At 42.0% G+C, this 24160-nt stretch overlaps 1 protein-coding gene across 1 annotated transcript; it reads left to right on the top strand.

Annotated features, from left to right (window-relative positions):
• The first annotated feature begins 1987 nt into the window (after positions 1–1987).
• TNFSF13B (TNF superfamily member 13b) lies at positions 1988–19458 on the top strand. The gene is made up of 6 exons (XM_069972363.1): positions 1988–2454; positions 8363–8444; positions 10808–10864; positions 15659–15771; positions 16453–16603; positions 19186–19458. Exons 1-6 carry the CDS (start codon positions 2080–2082, stop codon positions 19296–19298), a joined length of 891 nt encoding a protein of 296 aa, XP_069828464.1. The 5' UTR covers positions 1988–2079; the 3' UTR covers positions 19299–19458.
• Positions 19459–24160: the final 4702 nt, after the last annotated feature.

Genomic DNA, 24160 nt, shown 5'->3' on the forward strand with positions numbered 1-24160 from the left:
ACATGTAGAAACATTGTCTTCATGGTTTTTAACTGCTTATAACATAAATTTCCACATTGAATCAATGATTAGAGCCGTCTGCATATTATCTGATGGAATTCTTACCCCCATTGGTAGATTGGTAGGTAATAGGTCCAGGTGTCACAGCGATACCAGACCTGAACATACCCCACCCCCTCACCCCTCAAAAAGTGATCAGATTTACTGGCAAGTCTGACCAGGAAATGGGAAACAAAAAATAAAAACAAAAAAAAAGTTGTTTTCCCCCTGCTCCCTGGTGCTGCCCCCCTGCAAGTTGCTGCCCTAGGCGCCGGACTATAGGTGACTAGTGGTAAATACAGCCCTGTCCCTACCTACTTGCCTCAGAAGCCCTCAATGGCAATGGACAACTGGACGGCAAACCCTGTACTCGTCTAGGTGAAACACTGAACAAACCAAGACAGACACACATAATAAGGAGATGTCAAAGGGTCAGGTTAATAACACATGAGCAGTGCAGTACAATACGGAATCCAAGAGGGTAGTCAAACAGTCAGAAGTCAGATAACTAGAAAATCAATGCAGGAATAAACACTAGGTCAAGATATACTAGTAAACTAGGCACTATCACAGGCAAGGAACATGAGACAAGGGAAGGTACTTATGAAACCTGGAGTCCCAGACCCTGAAGAGATTGGGGGCTGAGACTCCAGGTCTGGCCCACTTGCTGACAGGTGACTGGTGTATCAGCCGTCAGTCACATCAACTAAATTACATGCACTTAATGCCGACGGGCCGGGGGCAGTGAAACCCCGGCTGCGGCTACATCAGAGTAAAGTGCTGCAGCGCTAAGTAGCAGACCCGCTGCTAGGGACGCCGTTGGTGCGCCCCTAGGAACCGGACCTGCTGATAACTAAGGACGCTATCGGCAGAGCTGGGAGTAGGCTTTGCAGTTTTTTTTTATGAAGGATTCCTGCTCAGTCATAAATACCAAATTTTTGGATTGTGTTGTAGAGGGAATAGATTTTTCATTTTGCACATGATTCTGAGTGTCTCTGCAGCAGCACGTCGATAACATTTTGAACAAATAAACAAAGTGCTTCACTTTCACAGTAATCATATACCTAATTGATATGTAATTGATACTATGGAAGCATTTGAAACGCTGCTGATATACGTCCTATTCTTATTTAAAGTCTAAACTTAAGATTCCCATTGTAATTATTCAGTAACTGTACTAAAATAAAATGTTATTTGATAAATGAATAAATAGTGTGCATGTTGCATTTCTATTCGTGCAGGCCCTAATAAAAATGTAGCCTCTTCCTGCTCCAGATACACCCTGGGAGCAATATAGTTGTCGCTTGCTCCAGGACATGTACACCCTGGCGATTGAGTGGGCTTAGAATCAGAGCACACTCAATCTCACCAGCACCAGTTCAGTCTCTGCAGTTTCTACTCAGTAGTAGCTGCTGCACTTACACAGTAAATACGGGGAGGGGACTAACCCTCTAACCCATCGGCAATGTGATTGCAAGGTTGCCAATAATTGCAATGGCAGCCGGAGGTCATATCATCACTTTCGGGCCTGCCCTGAAGGGATACCTGTGAGTCCCAGGCTGTTAGTGTAATACTGACCTTTATACTACACTGCAGGACAAACGTATTGCAGTGTGGTATCAGAGATAACATCTTTAACATCGCTTCAAGGGAAAAAGGAATTTAAAAAAAAAAAGTGTAAAAAAAAATAATTTCCCACTTATTAAAGTGCAGTAATTACAAAATTACAGTAATGAAAAATAAAGTAATGAAAAAAGAAAGAAAAAAAGAGATGACACGCATGCCTTCCTCAAAATATCATTAAATATAACTTCCTTTCTAAAAAAGAAGAAGTGACAGATAGAAATACATTAGCACATGATAGCACAGCATACAAAGACACAACTGTAAAGTGAGAATGGATACCGAAAAAGCATCAGATACAAATAAAAAGAAAAATGACAAACTATACTAGCAAAGCAAGTGAAATTCCTCGGGAAAGATTTTGTTGCTCTGGAGAAAGATGGAAGTTTGAAAAATCTCTTTGTTTTCAAGCATAGAATGGATTTAAAAGGGCCAAGTAGAAAAACCTTTAAATATCCTATGCAGGACTACACAATGGATGCAGAAATGACATCAACAAATTATCTACCACCCATTATTGAACAAAAACGGATTTACTACTGTTGTTACCACAACCCAAAAGAAGGTTTATTAGCTGCCTGTCTTCCCCTCATCATTCTTCTCTTCTCCTGCCTCACAGCTGTATTTCTTTATAATGTCATTACTTTGAAAACAGAACTGGCAAACTTGCAGGCTGAGCTGAGATCATACAGAAGACTTGAAAGAAGTCAACAATCCTCTACCTTTGAGCTGGAAAACAACCAAAATGGAGCAAGTGCTAAGGCACACCCAAGCTGGGCAGAAGATCTGCAGGTCAGTTTGTATTGGTTTTTGTAAATTGTATAGAATTTGGCATAAAAATTAGACAAGTCTAAAACAGAAACTAGATAGTTCAAAGCTGTTCCAAATTTATCATACAGTACAAGCCCCTGAGAAGAATTAGCTTTATCCTTAGACTGTAAAGTTTCAGTATATGCAGTTTAAGGCTATGTTCACACTACGTGTTTTTGCGCAGCGGAACACAGCCTATTAAGCAATGGGATCCCAGCCAGAGCGTACACACATCGTATACGCTCCGGCCGGGATCTGTGCGGTCCCGCAAATAACTGACAGGTCAGTTTTCTGCTGCCGGAATTCAGCGAATTCCGGCCACAGAAAGACCTGTCAGTTCACACAGTGAAGCGAGCGGCTGCAGCCGCTCGCTTCACTGTGTGCTATGGTAAGCTCTATAGCGGGCGCACGCTGATGCGCCCGCATCAGAGCTCTGCGGCCGGAAAGATCACCCGGCCGGTACCTAAGTACCTAAGAGATGATCTGGCCAGAGACCGGCCGTTCCGTGACCTGGCCAGGATCACGGAACGGCCGGTCTCATACGTTGTGTGAACATAGCCTAACTGTTGAACAGCATTGATAAATCTGGCCAATGTAGCTAGGCTGCAGTCACAACTAGAGATAAGTTAACGTCGAACACATTCAGGTTTATCCAAACTCATACTCTTAAGGCCCTATTCCACGGAACGATTATCGGCCTTGGAATAGAGTGCAACGATCAGCCGACATCGTTTATGTCGGCTGAACGTTGCTGTCGCTTGTTTTTCAACATGTTGAAAAACAAGCGACTGATACAGCAACGATCTGCTGCCGTCGCTCTGTTGAATAGGAGCATCGGCAGCAGACGCTGCTATATCCTATGGGCTGCCCGGACGATCAGCGATCACCCGGGCAGCCCCCCCGCAGCTCCCCGCCGCCCCTCCCGCACTCACCCGCTCGCTGCAGCCGCGTTGAATAGCGGCGGCAGCGAGCAGGGAACGAGGAGCAAACGAGCGCTGAGAGCGCTCGTTTGCTCCTCTAGACGACCCGTGGAATAGGTCCATTAGCATTTTAAACTGGTGGCTGCATGGGCAGATTAACTTTACCATAGGCCCCGGGCTGTTCATCCAGCTTGGGCCGCTCCACCCCACTGTAACTATGGCAGCACTAGCATGGTGTTTATAGTACAGGATAGAAAATGTCATTATTCCCTGATTTGTGCAAAATCGAGGTAAAAAAGTAGCGATTGTTTGCAAACCATGGGCGAACTGTAGCCAGGAACAAGTCTGATTGGGTGGCCTCCTGGCCCCAAGCACCCCCCTTAAAGGACCTATTATAATCCGCTACTGCATAATCGGACTGGCCCACAGGGGAGCAGGGGAATCCCCCGGTGGGCCCTAGCCATTGGTGGGCCCCTGAGCAGGAGGTCTGCATCCCTGTTCAGCAGCTTCAGGATGACATATAATCAACCAATTAGTTTCATGGGACTTCACTTTTCAAGAGACTTAAGTAGACGGCTGTGCTGTTTGCATAGAGCAGGGATGGGGACCTTCGACCCTCCAGCTGTGGCAAAACTACAACTCCCATCATGCCTGGACAGCTCCTATACACTAGAACAAGGATGGGGAACCTTTGGCCTTCCAGCTATTGCAAAACTACAACTCCCATCAGGCAAATGTCAGATGGGTTGGTCCTCTCTGTGGGCTTTTCCGTCTTCCCCTGGGCGGCCTATTTCCTCCCTACATGTAACAACTGCACATTGAATAGGCTGTGCTGCAGCAAGTATGCTCCAGCCGAATCCTTCCAGGGCCATTTCCCTCTTTGAGCCTGCCTCCTCTTCTCCTGGCTCGGCTACACCTGATTCATGGCAGTGGGAACAGTAATCAGCACAGGAGGAGCAGTAATACTAGTAGCACTACTGTTAGCAACTCTAGTAGCCAAGGCCACTTCACTTTGTTGGGGAAGGACATTTGTTATTTATCTTACATCCCCTCTAACCTGCTGCCCACCAATAATATTTTTAAACCGTTCTCTTTTTGGAGAAAGCGTGATATAGACACTGGCAGCAGGGCAGAAATATAGAAAGAGGCATTGCTCCTCCCCCTCCACAGACAGGGCGGGAACTTATCTCCACTGCTGCACAGATCAGCAATGTCTCCCTGTATGCAGCCACAGAGAACAGATTTACAGCACAGTTAGTGCTACTAAGAATACCACTCCTGTGCATGCTTCTGTCTAAGGGTATATGCACACAGAGTAATTCTTGTGGAAAACTTCATGTGGAATCTGCCGCTCGTCCCCACACGCTCCCATTTTCCTCTCCGCCTGCTCCATAGACTCTATTATATGCTCCTGCAGATTCCACTGTCCACCCAAAGAATTGACCTGACAATTCTTTGGGTGGACAGCGGAATCCCCCAGAGCATATAATGGAGTCTATGGAGCTGGCGGAGAGGGAAGCGGGAGCGGGGAACGAGCGGTAGATTCCGCACATAGTTTTCCACCAGAATTATTTTGTGTGCATATACCCTACATACTCCACAGAGCGTAGATCACTCCTGATGTCCCCTCCCCCATCCTCCTGCAAAGACTGAAGAAGTTTGGAGCTGCAGGTCCGGAAAGTTCAGGTCAGGCTCTTCAGACGTTCTGTCTTCATCTTCAGCAGCTTTACGATTGTAGCAGAGCGCTTGCAGCAATGTTTCTGCCTGGTGTTATGTCACTCTGTGAGTACAGCAGGTGTCCCTAAAGTGTCTACTAACACTAACTTTTGTCCTGTAGAATACTTTACAGTTCTCCCTATAGCCAGCAACAATACCCCCCTCCCATGTCACAGGTGTCCAAGAGGCACTACTTAAAAAATTTGGAGGTTGTGAATATCACAGCACCTTATTAGAGGTTGTGGCACTATAAAAGAGGTCATAGAGTGGGACATTTGTGAAGAAGTGGACTGTGCTAGGAAAAATGGAGCCTAAGGTGCCTATTCTGCAAACTGAGACAAGTCACGGCTAAGCTATCATTTTGGTCTGGGAATATAAAGAAAGTAAGTAATGATAATTTTTTTTGCGATAGTAAGTTGGTGGTAATATTGATAATTATTTAGTATGTCTTCTTTGGTAACAGCATGTTTGTCATGGTATCAGGGGTGTGACTATAGGGGGGTGCAGAGGTAACAGTCACACCAGACCCCCCGTGAGTCCTCTGCCACAAAAGGGTATGTTCCCACTATGGAATTCGCATAGAAATTTCAAGTGAAGGCCATGTGGCATTCACTTGAAATTTTCAGGCAAATTCTAGTGTGGAAACATACACTAAGAAGTCAACAGTTGTAGAGGACCCTTTTATACATTTTGCACTGATTATAATAAGTTTTATGTTATGCCTTTGCATGATATGAGAGTACTATCTATTCATGATATATATCCTGTAACCCTGTATGCTGGTAATATTCAGTCACATTATTTATTAATATTTAGGGTGATATGAGCTAATATAGTTATATGCTTACATCTCAGATTCTGGTACAGCATATTATTCCCTTTATATTCCTTAGGCCTGAACCAGAATCTGAGATGTAAGCATATAACTCTATTAGCTCATCACCCTAAATATTAATAAATAATGTGACTGAATATAACTAGGATACAGCAGTACAGGATATATATATATATATATATATATATATATATATATATATATATGAAGAATGTCAGATCCACAAGGAGTTATTCAGGTTTAGTAAAAGCTACTTTCTTACAAAATTGATTAGTGACAGGTATTGCTCTTGTTTTCAAATTAAAAGTTACTTCTCAACTATTCACAGGATGGGAGACAAGTAGGAGATCACGGGGAGTTGGGGGTGGGCAACTGTACTCAGGTCTCTCTGGCGGTCTCTTAGAGAATAGATAGAGCTGCGAGTCATGTGCTGACCCCCGGCTGTATTCATAACAAAGGAGCTGGTTGCTGATCTAGAGATCCCCAAGGGGCTCGGAGGTCAAACCCTCCACAATCTCATAGTTTTTTTCTATGCTATAAATAGGGGACTAGTAACTTTAAAATGGAAAACCCCTTTAAACATCACAATTGCAAGTGGATCACAGTACGAGCCCGATCACAGTACGAAATCTGTGCGGATAAGCTCAAGTCGATTCTTTTTTGGGCGGATGGCGGAATCTGCCTGAATAAAATAGAGCTTATGGGACAGCCAGATGTTCAAGCAGGAGCGCGGGGGTGGGGATAAGCGTACTGAATCCACTGGAGCTTATCCACATGAATTCCGTAGTGTGACCAGGCCCTAAGGGCTACATCCAACTTCTTCAGCCACCAGTAATCAAAGACAGAGCTTTTGCGTTTGGATGAACCTAAACGAGCTTGAGCTTCACTCATCTCTAGTCACAAACGTTATCTAATGGACTAAAACTGAAAAGCAGCTTGGGAGAATTTTAAGTTTTTCTATGCATTTAACCATTACCCATAAAGTTTGTAAAATTTTAAGGGGTTTCTTTGGCGACACAAAAATATTTTAAAAGGGATCAGGGTGTATCACTTGTCTAATGTACCTCTCTATTGCTGTGTCCTTTTGTGTATAAATATGTGATTCTTCAGTGGTTGTTTTATACCATGTCTGAATAAGAGGCCAGTACTGTAGCCTAGAAATCTTACATATTGTCATCATCTTTTCAGTTAGCCAATGAAAGGTATCAACTACTGGAGGACTTCGTTTTTTTTTCCCCTCCACAATTTACAAATAAGGAATTGTGACAAAAATATGTGGACTATGTACCACCATTATTAAAGTGTGCTTAGAAGATGACAGGAGTATGAATAGTACCAACCAAAATGAAAGGAACCCCTGAGAAAGTTCCCAGTGAGGAACGCAACATGTGGGGAGCAGTGGACCCCGACATGGACCCTCTGATTATTTGGTGATATTTTGTGATTTTCTGGTTATACCTGCCCTTACCTGTTTTGCACATCTTTTGGTAGTTTTTCTACCTCATCATCATTGTTTTCAGTAGTGGGGCACAGTTATCACTTCAGATTCATTGGTTAGATATGGTCCTTGCCATTTTTGCCTGTCGGAGTGTCCTGGGGGATTTTCCCTATATGTAGTGGGGACCCCTTGATGTATTTTGTGTGTTTTATTTAATGTTTTTTTTTTTATGTGAAATGTATCTTTATGTGAAATAAAGATACATATTTTCTTCTTTATTTGTTTGGTGTGCCAGTGAGTATATAATAGGCCTTTCCTTTTGTTTTGGTTGGTACAAATAAGGAATTCTCATCACTGCTGTGTTAAAGGTGCCGGGACTCTGCTGTTCACCACTTCCTGGTCATGTCTTGACTCACAGGAAATGCCCACATGGCAATCACTGGCCACAGCAGTAAACCGCCACAGTCAGTGATTAGGTATTGATACATACTGTCCTCTGTGGTTTTCGGTGTGGATTGTGTTAATTTAATGTAAAGTAAATTAGTTAGCGAGCCAGGGACCTGGAGACTCAAGCAAAAGTGTGACGAGGGCAGGAAAGCTGTCACTATATTTTCTGCTGCGAGAATGCAGGGCCACAGACAATAATGGTGCTGAGCATTTCAGCCGATTTCATGGCAATTGTAATACCACACCCATCCAGGACAGGGGTGGTGGTGTTTTTGCCAGAAAATACCTGTGCTTTTCTAATCCTAGATAATCCCATTTATGAGTAATATCCATAAGTGTTTATATAACCATCAGTGTTTCTGGCACAAAAATTGAGATTCACACTTCATGTCAACAGTCACAGATTTTCTGCAGCAAGTGGATGCCATTTTTAAATCTTATTCACTTTGCTGTAATTGATGCAAAGCGGTTTCTTAGGGCTAGTGTCTCATTCTATAATCATCCTTACATATAATGAATATTTGCTTTTTACAGAGAGACAAATCCTCAGCTGTACAGAAGGGAGACGGTTTCCTACACAATACACGATCACGCAGGCATGTGTCTGAGGGAAAAGGTACAAATGTGATTGTGCTATTCTGTGAAATGACATTTAGTGTTTTGTTTTGTTTGTTTTTTTTTTCAAACAAATTTTTATTGTGGAAAAGATAAGAATAGCAGGAATGTCATTAATTGATTACAGTAAACTTAAGCACATCGATTTCCAAAATATAAGCAGAGAAAAAGAGGACATTGTATCTGATTACAACAATTTACAGGTTATAACAATTTCCACATTTTTTAACATTTTTGTGCTGAAGACTTAATAATGACAAGAGTCATGCCATAAACAGAGATCCAGATCCAAATTAGAAGTTGTAAGTTAAATAATACTTATAAATCCTTGGATATTACTTAAACAAAGAACTAATAACTAGTAATAATAAAAATATGGTCGTGACTATTTTATAAAGCCTGTGACATCAGGTTTAATCAGAGTTTATATATAAGGCAGTAAAGAAGGAATGTTAGAGGTGTAGAAAACCGATAAAGAGAAGAAAGATTACATAGTTTGATAACAAGTCTTATCAAGTGGCAGTCACCATGTTAAAATCTTACGTATTTGTGGTTGTAGATAGAAATTTCTGATAAAAATTATTCCATGGTCCCCAGAGTAACAAATATTTCCCATGTACACCCGTTTCCCAGCTACAGAGTTCTTCTAGGCGGGAAATTTGTTGAACTTTATCTATCCATGACATTTAGTTGACTGAACACAAAAGTTGATGAAACTTTGTACTAGAAAAAAGTATTTTCTTACCCCTGACCCCTGACTCCACAAAACTACTGGTACATGCTCTCTTTATCTCCCGCTTGGACTACTGCAACATCCTCCTCTCTGGCCTTCCATCTAACACCCTTGCTCTCCTCTGATCTATTCTTAACTCTGCTGTCTGACTAATCCACCATTCTCCGTGCTTTGGCTCTGCCTCTCCCCTCTGTCAATCCCTTCACTGGCTCCCCATTGCCCAACGTATGCACTTAAAATAGTTGACTATGACATACATGGCCATCCACAACCTGTCCCCTCTGTACATCTCTGACCTGATATCCCACTACCGTTCCTCAGGCAACCTCTGATCCTCCAATGACCTTTTGTGCTCCTCCCTTGTTCGTACCTTATACAACCGCCTCCAAGACTTTTCCTGAGCCTCCCCGATACTCTGGAACTCACTACCCCGCCATGTCCCGCTCTCATCCACCATCAAGTCCTTTGAAAGTAACCTGAAAACCTATCTCTTCAAACTAGGCTACAACCTATAACAATTCTGCATCCCACTTGCCTGGCTGCACTTTCCCTCTTGTTTCTCTCCCATTACGTTATAGATTTCAAAGTGACACTGTCACTACCTTTTTGCATTATGACTACACAGGTATATCATATGTCATGGTGCTTGTTCCAGTTAAAAGTGATCATTTATCATCTGTGGATTGTGCCAACTGGGTGGGGCTTCTCAATTGAAGCCCCTTTAGCCCGCCCACAGTGGTGCCATAGACTCCACCCCCACTGTGAAGTCATAGCTTTCTAGGCCCCACCCCCTCGATGACCAATGGAATGGGCCGGTCTAAAGATCTACCAATGGTACCAATGGTCGCTGAGGGGACGGGGCCTATGCGGTGATGATGTCATGAAGGGGCTTTTTACTGGAACAAGCACCATGACGTATGATGTAAAATAAGGTATGAAAACTGCAAAATTTACCCTTTACAGCTGTGTAGAGCAGTCATAATGCAAAAAGGGGGTGACAGTGTCATATTAAGCCCTCATGGGCAGGGCCCTCTTTCCCCATGTACCAGTCTGCCATTTGCCTTTATGTAATGTGTTTTGGATTTTGTAGTGTTCCTGTTTGTTACCCCTACCGTTTGTATAGCACTCTGCAATTATGGGCACTTTATAAATAAGTAATAATAAAGTCTATACTAGATCCTTGATCTGAGATATTGGGAACTGACACATTGGGACAGTGCAGTGCTTGTTTACATGCCGCATCCTCAGAGGATATGCCCATTGATCAACATTGTGTGCGGTCACCCAGAATTATTAAAGCCTGGCAGCCACTGGCCAGGTAACGCATTGTTAGGTGGAGGAATGGTACAGTCACAGAAAGAACAGTCAGGATGCAAAGGGCCTAGGGTAGAGACAGTAGTCTGGAGTCAAGTCCAGCAGAAGAACTAGGAGTGTCAGGGCCAATATACAAAGGTCAGGTTAGAAGCAGGCCCCTTCTCTGCAGTGGACATGTCACTTCCCAAGTCCAGGAAAACTGGACATGCCTACAGTAAGGGGTTTGTTAATGATAAAATCAGCTAAGTAATAGTTGTAAGAATTGTGAAAGTGATTACATTTCTTGCACCATTCATAACACAATGTTTATGTTTCAGTTTCCCATTCTTGCTTACAACTAATTCCTGACAAGACAAGAAATACAGAAAATCAAGGTTTGTAAGAGATTCTGACACTATTTAAGGCCTTTTAACAAATTGTTATTGTTATTGCCCTAGTTATATAGTGCTTAAGGATTTTCAACAATTCCAATTTATGTAAGTGTTGATGTAAACAGCAGACTGCAAAGACTGTACTGGACCTTTGGAGGGACAGGAATCAGGAGTCTACTTCTTTCTGTCTGTCTGCCATGTTCGTATTATTCAATGGTGATCTGCATTGCAATGGATCTCTGCTAAATTATAAGGGTTCTGTGCTCTATCCACAGTACTGAACACTACACTACATTATGCGAATGCTAGTCAAAATGTGAGGAACCAGCACTATGTGGACAGCATGTTTACCAAATATATGTCACTTATGCTGCGTTTACACAGAACAATTATCGTTCGAATTTTCGCAATAACAATTGCATTTGAGCGATAATCATTCCGTGTAAACACAGCGAACGATCAAGCGACGAGCGAAAAATCGTTCATTTTGATCTTTCAACATGTTCTCAAATTGTCGTTCGTCGTTCGCTAAAAATTCGCAGATTCCCCCTATGTAAAAGATGGGCTTAAGCGATCTTAAAAACAATCTCAATAACGATTTTTCGTACAAATTTTCTAATGATTTTTCTAACGATTTATTCGTCTAAACGCTGATCGTTATAAAAACCAAATTGTTGCTTCAAAATCGTTAAACGATCGATTGGGCGAATTATCGCTCCATGTAAACGCATCATTATACATTTATTGGTACAGCCCTATTCTATTCCTACGATCACCCGCTGTACTCATGAATCTTCAGGTTCATGTGTGGTCACGACACGACAAGAAGTAAGTTCTCAGTCAGTCAGTGACTACAAAGGTGTCCTGCCTCAGTCACTAACTGGCTGAATGGGCATTTCTCATGTCACAGGACCATGAAATACAGGGAGACTGGGAGACTAGCAGGTGAAGTGAACAGTGGAGCCGCAGCTGCCCGACCTATTTATTAAATAGTTTTATTTCTAATTTATACATTTATGCCAGTTTCACACGTAACAGATCCACAGCGGATTTCACTCTGTGAATTTGCAGCGAAATCCACTGTGAATCCCTTGCCTGTCAATTTCAATGAGAAGACAAGTATGTATGTATGTAACAGCCCTCTTAACCCCCCTGCCGGCTAAAGCATACTGTACCTGCTTGACGCTCTGCGGCGTCTGGACATCCCACTCAGCCAATCAGTGGCTGCGGTGGGGCAACACACTGATTGGCTGAGCAGGACGTCCAGCAGGGAACCCCGAAGCAAGCCGTTACAGTATGCTCCAACCGGTGGGGGGTTAAGGGGGCTGTCACATACATACTCGCAGCGGGATGTCAATCCCACTGTGAGTATGTCTTCTCATTAAAATTGACAGGCAAGGGATCTGCAGTCTATTTCGCTGCGAATTTGCAGCATGAAAACAGCTGTAGATCTGTTATGTTTGAAACTGGTCTCCATTTATTCTAATGGAGCCTCGTCATGGAGGGGCCTGGGAGTTTCCTCCCACTAGGGGGGGGGGGGGGGGGGGGGGGCTGCCCGCCTCCAGTGCTTCAACCCGGCTTGGTAACCATGAATAGAATGGCTTTGTACACGGCAGTGGTTAAAAAAAAAGGATTCCACATGCTGGCGCCATTCGATTCATGTGTAATTTTAAAGAGAGTGTACCTGATTGTACATCCTCTTTAAATATATGTATGCCTGCCATATAGCACTTTTTGTACTTCTAGCACTTACCATCTATGTGCAGTAGACAGCTCCCAGTGGATGTTTGTTAGAAAAATCTGTTCCTAAATACATCAAACAATAACATTTGCGTTTGCAATATATCACTGACCGCTTTAGTTAAATAAAGCTAGATACTTAATGCCTTGGTAAAGCCATGTTGCAAGGTTATTACTTTGAGTTTCATTTACGTCCATTAAATAAAATATGTGCACTAATAAATTTAATTAAACATGTGTAGGATACATTAAATTGGATTATTCCATTGGAGTGCTTTATTGGATTACCTCTTATGCTGCATTATAACAAATGTTTGTGCACGCCTGTTGTTTTTCTGTTTTGTGGTTAATTTATGAATGTTGAATATTAAGTGTTGATTTTAGCGACCAATGAATTTCCTTTCACCTTATCACTATCTGTATGACAGGGTGACATCCATAAAACAGCAGATGTGAAGGGCAAATATTAATACAAACACAGATGAATATTGGCTATTTTATAGCTCTTGGTGCTGTCTGTCTGACTCCAAGACTTAAAACAGAACTTATTGGAAAAGAGAAAGGTCAAATAAATTCATGAAGTGATTGATCATACAGAGCCAAGGCCCTGAGCATTAGTCTGCAACAGGTAGCACAAATACTAATCAGTTCGTGATTTAAAAAAAATGTAAAGCATAAAATATGAGAAAGCATAAGAGACAGGGCCATATTAACAGCTGCTGCTGCCCTAGGTACTACACCTGAAGACGCCCCATCTTCACTCACCAATCAGCATCATGATTTTCTAGTTTCTGAACATCATATTGATATCTGATAACTCTTAGGTCGCGTCCCCACAATTACTGTACGTCATGCAGCTGAAACCAGACCGCCCCCCCCCCACAAGTGGTGTTTATTTAGCATAAAAATGCATTTTATTGCAATTTTAAAGCTATATTGCAGTGAATCATGCAATTGCAGTAAAATAGCGCCATTTGTTGGCAAAAATTGCACTATTCTACAGTGATAGTACAATTAGCTGCAAAGTAATAGGAACACAAAAATATGGATGTGATACAACATGTGTAACAGTTCTTAAGCTAGTCTAAAACGTCTAATCCAAACCCAGCCTCATGCAGTTAGTAAAGTTTGAATAAAGACAAATGTCCATCCAAATGTTGAACCAGGCTACCACTTACATCCTATTGATAATATATATCCTCTGTGAAAACATAGCAATGCAAATCAATGTGGAGCTGAGAGGGTCTGGTCTTGTATAGATGAACATAGGAATAATTTCCTATGACAGCCCTAAGATATTCAAGTCTGACACTGCAAGGACACACAATCCTCCATTAATAAAGTCTGTATCCCCCACTAGATTCTTCTAAATTGAGTTTGGGCAGTATGTTTTACACAGTAGTGGATTATAACAGGGGCGTTTCGGGCGACAGCCCGGGGCCCTGAGCTCCTGGGGGGCCCATGACCACCCAAAAAGACTTATACTTTCAGTGGTGTACTGTCTCCTGGCTACACTTCCGCCATGATTTGCAAAAAATCACAGTTTTTTATGGCAATTTTGCACAAATCAGGACATCATGACATTATCTGTCCTGTACTATGAATGCCAGGCTAGTGCTGCCATAGTTACAGTGGGGTGGGGGGGCCCAGGCTTGGTGAACAGCCCGGGGCCTATGGTACAGTTAATCCGCCCCTGGTTGTACATGACTAATGTGTCCATAGACTTCAGTTGGTCAGACCTATGCCAAAAGAGTGTATACACATACTGAACATTTGCACAGATAAAACATGCCAGATTTAATGCCCAAACAGAGTGTAAACAGTACTTAAAGATGACCTGTCACCCCCTGTGCCGGGGTGACAGGCTCCCGACCCCCGTTAGAGCCCCCTATACTCACGTGATCCCGCCGGGTCCCGCTTCCTGATGCGGTCGGGTCACAGAGATATCAGCTCCCGAAGCCCGGCCCGCGCGCTGACAGGAGAGTCCGCCGCTCATAGAGAATGACGGAGCATCGGACTCCCCATTCATTCTCTATAGGCGTCTGACTCTGCTGTCAGCGCGCGTGCCAGGCTTCGGGCGCTGATATCTTCGTGACCCGACCGGCTCAGGAAGCGGGACCCGGCGGGATCACGTGAGTATAGGGGGATCGAACCGGGGGTCGGGAGCCTTTAAAGTAAAAACACTATGTAGCTGGGTAATCCGAAAGAGAAAACAGAAGAAACGTGAAAAGCAACAGGGAGCAATGTTGTAACTGCAATCTCTTCCTGGAATGCCTCGGTAAATACATTTGTTATATTTCCAAAGAATCCATTCTCGGTAACTTCCTGGGAAATAGAGGTTAGTTACATACAACCAAGAGAGTAGCGGCTTAATTACTTTATTCTTTATTCTCTTCTGTCTTGTAAATTGCTGTGTGCAGCTTCATTGAAAGGGTTGGTTATAAAGCAAGATGAAAGCTCTTCTGGAGTAAGAAATACAGAAAAATATGTTACAATGTAAGCACATTTTATCGTGGAGACAAAACCGCCATTCATGAGTTACATTAAGAATTCAGTCACAAGACTCAAAGCCTCTAGGAAATGATGGAATAGATTGCACTGTAGTTTAACCCCCTCATGTCCACAATACAGCTATATGCCTCGTGCAGCAGGAACGTGTATAATGAAAGGGCCATGAAGGGGAGTTAATATGTGCAAGGAGGTTTCAATGTGCACACATTACTGTCCCTGGAGCCGGATGTTATGACAGGCAGCCATGGTCACACAGCTGCCTGCCATTAAGCCCTTAAATGCCACTATGCATAGCGATTGCAGCGTTTAAGGAAGTCAGTGACAGGATAAGCACTTGTCACTGACTGATTGGGACCCCCAATCACTTACACTAACAGGCGGAACGGCCATCTGCTAATAGAGTTTGCCCTCAGGCAGGATTATCAATAGTACGGATCAATGCTATGCTATGTGATCAGTATATGTAATCTAATTATTATTATTATTATTATTATTATTATTATTATTACTTTATTATTTGTTTTTTTTTTTTTCTTCACATATCAGGGGACAATACTTTAATACCTTGGATTCTTAGTTTTAGACAAGGAACTGCTGTTACAGAAAGCCAAAACAAAATGTTGATAAATGAAAGTGGATTATTTTTCATATATGGGCAGGTAAGTGTAATACACATGTAAGTATGTGTTTTGTGTTCGATTTTATACGTTTTATTTTATTTTTTTAAAAAGATTTTCATTTCTGAGGCAATCTCTTTGCAGCCAATTACTATGGGTTCTTCACCCCCCAGCATATGACATCAAATTGGGGGTAGGGGTTCTCAAGGCACCAAGTGGACTAGATATTAGCATGGTCAGTGAACCAGCCATGGGCGTGGCAAGCTGTGTGTGTGTGTGGGTGGCATGACATCCACAGAAGGTGATGCATAATATCATAGTATCTTAATCTTTATCATATAAATTAACAGATATACAATTTCTACAATCTGTACCAATGTGTCTAGTTGAATATCAGAAACATAGAGGTGCCTAAAACATTTGTTCTCACAATCGTATGAACCCGAACGCTTGGCAGCAGATTCTCGCTGTCTGCCCGCTCCATAGAGCCGGCGGATACAGCGAGAGGAACGCCTGGAAAACTGGGATACAGCCTATGGCTATGGCTGTATCCCAGTTTTCCAGGCGGTCCTCCCGCTGGATCCGCCCGCTCCACGGAGCGGGCAGACAGCGGGAATCATTACCGAGGGTTCGGGTTCGTACAAACCCGAACTGAACTCGGCTCGGACCATCCCTACATTTTATATATTGTATGACTATTATTTTTTTTTCTTTTTTTGCCAGGTATGGTATAGGGATTGTGTGTTTGCCATGGGACATGTAATCCAGAGAAAAAAGATACATGTGGTGGGTGATGATCCAAGCTTGGTAACTCTATTTACATGCATACAAAATATGCCAGAGGCTAACCCAAACAATTCATGTTTCACAGCAGGTAAGAAAGTCAAAGGTACACATCAGTTACATGGCCCTGTGATCCTCACGTTTAGGGCTTCATCTTTTGTATAAGTATGAATACTCTCAAAAAGGTATTCAAGCTTTATCACAACAGATACCAGTGATATAATATTATTCAGATTGATTGACAGCCAAGGGAGACGGGGGCATCCAAAAGTCACAAGACGCAGCTGCAGAGCAGGGCACATGAAGACAGTGTCACAGACCCAAAATTACAGCATATTGTCCAATGTGAAAAAATCCATCAAATTAGAATTATCACTGCAGTCAAGTGGAATTCATTAAAACTTAGCCTTTAAGGGGTTTATCCAGTGCTACAAAAACATGGCCACTTTCTTTTAGAGACAACACGACTCTTGTCTCCAGTTCAGGTGCAGTTTGCAATTAAGCTCCATTCACTTCAATTAAACTGAGCAGCAAAACCCCTCCCAAGCTGGAGATAAGAGTGGGGCTGTCTCTGGAAGAAAGTGGCCATGTTTGTTTTTGCAGCGCTGGATAACCCCTTTAATCAAACTACTTAAAACCTTAATGTCCTAAAGACTATGTTGACACTACGTAAGAGACCAGCCGTTCGTGACACTGGCCGGATCACGGAACGGCCGGTCTCTGGCCATGATCTTTCGGCCGCGAAGCTCTGATGCGGGCGTATCAGCGCGCACCCGCATCAGAGCTTACCATAGCCCACAGTGAAGCAAGCGGCCGGAGCCGCTCGCTTCACTGTGTAAACTGACAGGGCTTTCTGCGGCCGGAATTCACTGAATTCCAGCCGCAGAAAACTGACCTGTCAGTTATTTGCGGCGCCGCATAGATCCCGGCCGGAGCGTATACGATGTGTGTATGCTCTGGCCGGGATCCCATTGAAAGTAAGGTTATGTTCCACCCCGCAAAACTACGGCCGTAGTTCTGCGGCGAGAACTACGGCAGTAGTTTTATGTAGTGTGAACATAGCCAAAGATAGCAAAATTAAGCCTTCAACACATAGCTGTAAAGTAAGAGAATAATCAAAAATAGACCAAGGAACTTGATACTCGAGGAAGAAAGGCTGATCTGAAAAATCCTATTTCCCTTCCTACCATACCACTACCTTTCCCTAGTCTGTCCCTCTCCCGTAACACAAGGCAACCAAACAGAAAAAGGATAAATCAAAAATAGAAAAAAAGTACCATTGTGATGGAAAAATCCATCACCCTTCCTCTGCATTTCCCCCCGTAAAAATGGAAGCAGGGTTCATCCGGGGAGATAAACAAACAACAAAAAATTGTCCAAAGTGATAAAAAAAATTATAAAAACATGTGTCTAGGGAGACTGATGTGTGTCCCCTGACAACCTGTCCGATACTGAGACACTGAAGATGGAGGAGGTCTAGCCCATGGGACTTTTTTTTTCTATCTTTGATTTATCCTTTTTTCTGCTGGTGGCCTTGTGTTACAGGAGAGTAACTGACTAAGGAAAAGTAGTGGTATGGTAGACAGGGAGAAAAGATTTTTAGATCAGTCTTTTTTTACTGAATATCAAGTGCCTGTGCCTATTTTTGATTATTCTGTAACTTTACAGCTATCATCTGAGGGACCCAAGAATACCATCTACTTGTAGAAATCTTCAGAACCATAAGTCATAATGACTGGCCAGTTGTGTTAATTAGTGATACTACTGTGTAGTAGTAGTTGTCCCTGTCCCATAGAGAAGCCCACCCCCCTCCCAGTATGTTCATTTGCTCAATACATGTATTGGAAGCTTCATTTTGCTATCTTTAGGTCATTAAAGTGACACTGTCACCCCCTTTTTGCATTTTGACTGCTCTCCAAAGGTGTAAAGGGTAAATTTTACAGCTTTCATTACTTATTTTATATTATACCTCATGGTGCTTTTTCTGGTAAAAAGGGGGTTTTATTATCTGTGGATTGGTATATGTAGGCGGGGCTTCACAGCCTAAGCACCACTTAGCCCTGCCCCCATCTGTGACGTCATCGACGCATAGGCCCTGCCCCCTCAGCAGCCATTGGAAGGGCCAGCCTAAAGATCTAGGCCCCACCCCCTAGATTGACCCACACCAATGGCCGCTAAGAGGGCGGGGCCTATGTGGTGATGACGTCACGGATGGGGCGGGGAGATGTGGCGCATTAGAGACTAAGCCACGCCCCTTTGGCGCAGTAACACGCGGATAAAAGAACAAGCACCATGATTAATAATCTGAAAAAGGTATGTTTTTAAAAGTTTTTAAACGTTTTTAAATTATGTAGTGTCACAGACCCGCCTCACTGTCAGCCCAGAATAAAGAAGTATATACTGAAGATACTGGATCACACAGTATGTGATGTTTGTGTGATTGGCATCTGGAAAATAGCAGCATAGATATATGTATATCTGTGCTGTTAGTTTCCGTTTAACATATTAACCAATATTTTGATGCTAGGTAGCTACAGCAGGTATATGTTTAACTGAGAAAGGTGGGTCCAAATGCAAGTATTACTGCCATTACTGTTTCTATTAGACATGCAGACTCCTGAAATAAGAAATCCATACAGCCTGATCCCATTTTTATACACTTTTATATTCTAGGAATTGCAAAATTGGAAAAGGGGGATGAACTTCAGCTTATAATACCAAGAAACAATGCAAACATCTCTTTAAATGGACATGGTACTTTCTTTGGTGCAATCAAACTCCTGTGAATAGAGAGAAACAACACCAGATGGTTGTTTTTGTTTATCTTTTGCATCAGAAATTCAGGGGAAAAGCAGAAGCAAAGCAGGAAATAAATGGGCTCTGACTTTGGATAATTTTAAGAAATACAATAATTCAATGCAAAATGCAAAAACTTTTGGAACAATAGGGGAGATTTATCAAAGGGTGTAAAATTTAGACTGGTGCAAACTGGCCACAGCAACCAATCACAGCTCAGCTTCCAGCTCTGTTGAAAGGAAAGAGGAGCTGTGATTGGTTGCTGGGGGAAGTTTGCACCAGTCTAAATTTTACACCCTTTGATAAATCTCCCTTAATGTGTTCTGTAAGTCATTGTCATTTCTTGGAATAAACATTTTCTTGCAAGTTTAGGATTGTTGATATATTCATTGTGACTTACGGCCCTATTACACCAAACGATTATCGGCCATACATGGCCGATTACCAGCTTTTCTGGCCGATTATCGTTTGGTGTAATAGGAAATGTTAAAAGACTATTGTGCATGTCAGCTGATCGTGGTCTTTCAACAGATTGAAAAGTCCCAATCCAGTCAGCGACGGTCTCTTGCTTGTCGCTGTGCTGCACTTCACAAATCCCGGCAATGAGAGGCCGGCGGACCCACACACCACATGATTACATCATCATAAGCATCATGCATGGCTAGGGGCGATCCGGGGGGAGGAGTAGATTGGCTTTGGATAAAACTGGGAAGGTGGGAAGGGTCGCAAGGTTGGGGGGGTTTGGTCAGCTAAGGGGGGTTGAAAATCACAGCTCTGCCCAGGGGCCAATAATGCTGTTAAGACAGCCCTGTCTCTATGAGATGATCACCTGATGATCACCAAGTTCTCTAAAAAAACATGACAAACATGTCAAACATTGTCAAAAACATAGTATGAATAATATATATATATATATATATATATATATATATATATATATATATATATATATATTTATTATATTGTCAAAAACATAGTATAAATTTAATTTAATGCTTACAACTAAAAAAATTATTCCCTGTTATCTTTTTATGGGAAAACACAATGCTATGTTAATTAAATATGAACTATTATCTGCTAATAAATCCACTGTAAAATAATGAAAAGTAACTAAAATAATTCCATTAACATCCACAAGATGGCAGACATAGCCTGTACTTGTCATAACCATAAATCGAAACCTATAAACCAACAAACCACAATATTAGTCATTGCAAGATGGGAGTCTCCATTTACTTCATGACATCAAAATAGCAAATAAACAATACAGGTAACACTATAAGGTTTATTTTTTGATTGATATATATATATATATACACTTACACTACCGTTGAAAAGTTTGGGGTCACATTGAAATGTCCTTATTTTTGAAGGAAAAGCAATGTACTTTTCAATGAAGATAACTTTAAACTAGTCCTAACTTTAAACAAATACACTCTATACATTTCTAATGTGGTAAATGACTATTCTAGCTGCAAATGTCTGTTTTTTGGTGCAATATCTACATAGGTGTATAGAGGCCCATTTCCAGCAGCTATCTCTCCAGTGTTCTAATGGTACAATGTGTTTGCTCATTGGCTCAGAAGGCTAATTGATGATTAGAAAACCCTTGTGCAATCATGTTCACACTTCTGAAAACAGTCTAGCTCGTTACAGAAGCTACAAAACTGACCTTCCTTTGAGCAGATTGTGTTTCTGGAGCATCACATTTGTGGGGTCAATTAAACGCTCAAAATGGCCAGAAAAAGAGAACTTTCATCTGAAACTCGACAGTCTATTCTTGTTCTTACAAATGAAGCCTATCCCATGCGAGAAATTGCCAAGAAATTGAAGATTTCTTACAACGGTGTGTACTACTCCCTTCAGAGGACAGCACAAACAGGCTCTAACCAGAGTAGAAAAAGAAGTGGGAGGCCGCGTTGCACAACTAAGAAAGAAGATAAGCACATTAGACTCTCTAATTTGAGAAACAGACGCCTCACAGGTCCCCAACTGGCATCTTCATTAAATAGTACCCGCAAACACCAGTGTCAACATCTACAGTGAAGAGGCGGCTGCGGGATTTTGGGCCTCAGGGCAGAGTGGCAAAGAAAAAGCCATATCTGAGACTGGCCAATAAAAGAAAAAGATTAAGATGGACAAAATAACACAGACATTGGACAGAGGAAGACTGGAAAAAAGTGTTGTGGACGGATGAATCGAAATTTGAAGTGTTTGGATGACAAAGAAGAACGTTTGTGAGACGCAGAACAAATGAAAAGATGCTGGAAGAATGCCTGACGCCATCTGTTAAGCATGGTGGAGGTAATGTGATTGTCTGGGGTTGCTTTGGTGCTGGTAAGGTGGGAGATTTGTACAGGGTAAAAGGGATTCTGAATAAGGAAGGCTATCACTCAATTTTGCAGCGCTTGATTGGAGCCAATTTCATCCTACAACAGGACAATGACCCTAAACACACCTCCAAATTGTGCAAGAACTATTTCCAGCAGAAGCAGGCAGCTGGTATTCTATCATAGGTAATGGAGTGGTCAGCGCAGTCACCAGATCTGAACCCCATTGAGCTGTTGTGGGAGCAGCTTGACCGTGTGGTACACCAGAAGTGCCCATCCAACCAATCCAACTTGTGGGAGCTGCTTCTAGAAGCGTGGGGTGCAATTTCTCCAGCTTACCTCAACAGATTAATAGCTAGAATGCCAAAGGTGTGCAATGCTGTAATTGCTGCAAAAGGAGGATTCTTTGACGAAAGCAAAATTTGATGTAAAAACAATGTTATTTCAAATACAAATCATTATTTCTAATCTTGTCAATGTCTTGACTCTATTTTCTATTCATTTCACAACGTATGGTGGTGAATAAGTGTGACTTTTCATGGAAAACACTAAATTGTTTGGGTGACCCCAAACTTTTGAACAGTAGTGTGTGTGTGTGTATATATATATATATATATATATATATATATATATATATATATAGTGGTTTGCAAGACGTTAACTGTTTGTTGTGTGGACTCAGAAGCTGAGCCCATGCCATCGGTCTCAGGATCCGGCTATACAATAAAACTTTAATGTAACTTTTCCTGCTCGGTGAAAACCAGTTAAAAAATTAATGTTTTTGCTCAGAATATGGTGACGTAAGGTTTTTAGTTTTATTTTTACATTAATTTTATTGTGTATAGGTAGTAAACATAAAGATATATATATATATATAAATTTGGTATCACCATAACAGAACCCGGCAACAAAAATTGTGTTACATAGTGTTGTAACTATCAGAATATGACGACAAATACAAAGGATTTTCCCAAGATAACAATTGATGACATATCAGGAGGACAGATGGCAAGGGATTGGTGGGGGTCCAACCACTGTCACCCTGACTGATTACAAAAATGGGGGTCCTGAGTGGTCCTTTGTGACTGAAGCAGCAGTATTCACATTGAATAGCGTCTTCATTTGCACATTAGGGGACTGACTGCTGAAGAAAACTGGGCACTGTATTCTGCTATGTTATTGTTTATTGTTAATTTATTGTTCGAATTTGCACGAAAACGATCGAATTCGAACGATAATCGTATGTGTAAACGCAGCGAACGATCAAGCGACGAGCGAGAAATCGTTCATTTTGATCTTTCAACATGTTCTCAAATCATCGTTGATCGTTCGCAAAAAATTCGCAGATCATTCAGTGTAAACAGTCTTTCAACAATTTCACCTATGTGTGAGGTAGGCTTAAGCGATCGCAAAATGATTTTTCCGTACGGTGTATCGTTCCGTCTAAACGCTGATCATTATAAAAAAAACATTGTTCATTCAAAATCGTTAATCGTGCGATCGGGCGAATTATCGCTCCGTGTAAAAGTTCCATAAGTCATAGAACACTGCTCAGCTGCAACAATCAAGGCCAGTAGTGAGCAGTGTAACCCTTGCACTGCCAGGAGGCTGAAAGAAATGCGGGTGTGTCAGACAAAAGGCAAAAACAGGTCCAGTTCACACCAGGCTCAGTGCACATTCCTGACAGCTGTGCTGTGATTTCTTGCTATGGGTGATTGTGCCACAACTGTGGATTTCAAAAACCTTTTTTTTTATAATCTGCAGAAAATCAGTACCAAACCAGCTTCAATATCTGCACAATTTGGTGGCGATTTGTTCTGTGAATTTTCTGACCCTTGTCAATGACCCTAAAAGCACATGCCCCCTACCCTTCCTGTCCTAACAGCCCACTACCCGTCATTTTTGCTTCTTATTTCAGGTATTTGACTAATATTCTTGGAGACCCTTCCTCACTGCAGTCATCACACTAGGCGCATGTTACAGGAAGCACAAGCTCGCTGGAGCAGTAAATGCACGTGCACTTGCTGCTTAATGAAGATAAATATTGGACACATGCTGAGATATTGCATGATATGGCACACTGGAAATATATTGCTTCTTAAAATTTCTTAGAGAAAAGGTTGTTCTTGGAATTCTCTATCAATGCCAAATATATCTCCTCAGATGTAATGTTTGGAGAGCAGTAAACAGCCTTGTGAATTGTAAATGGGATGCACATCTAAGTTGCCAATTTAAGCCTGTCAGCCATGATGGATGACTTCAGTAACCAAATATTTCCCACAGAAAGCAACATGATTTTGTTTGCGGCATCCTGGGCTCTTACCAATTACCTCCGATGGCGGATTTTCATTCCATGTGGATAAGGCAATCCAAGTGATGTTTCATCTCCTCTTTTAAGCAGTCACTCAATATTTAATAGTGTTCCACAGAGATATCATGACTTCATGTAAAATAAAAGAGATGATGAAACCTAAATACAACTTCTGAATACTGGAGACACATCAATACAATGTCACCTATAA

Source organism: Dendropsophus ebraccatus, chromosome 5, assembly GCF_027789765.1.
Source record: "Dendropsophus ebraccatus isolate aDenEbr1 chromosome 5, aDenEbr1.pat, whole genome shotgun sequence".
NCBI lineage: Eukaryota > Metazoa > Chordata > Amphibia > Anura > Hylidae > Dendropsophus > Dendropsophus ebraccatus.

What these genes read in the sequence shown, in the direction of transcription:
- TNFSF13B (XM_069972363.1), top strand. Translation starts at nt 2,080, where the DNA reads ATGGATTTAAAAGGGCCAAGTAGAAAAACCTTTAAATATCCTATGCAG. An exon ending in GCTGGGCAGAAGATCTGCAG is followed by an intron (nt 2,455 to 8,362) that starts GTCAGTTTGTAT and finishes TGCTTTTTACAG; the next exon opens with AGAGACAAATCCTCAGCTGT. An exon ending in AAGAAATACAGAAAATCAAG is followed by an intron (nt 10,865 to 15,658) that starts GTTTGTAAGAGA and finishes TTCACATATCAG; the next exon opens with GGGACAATACTTTAATACCT.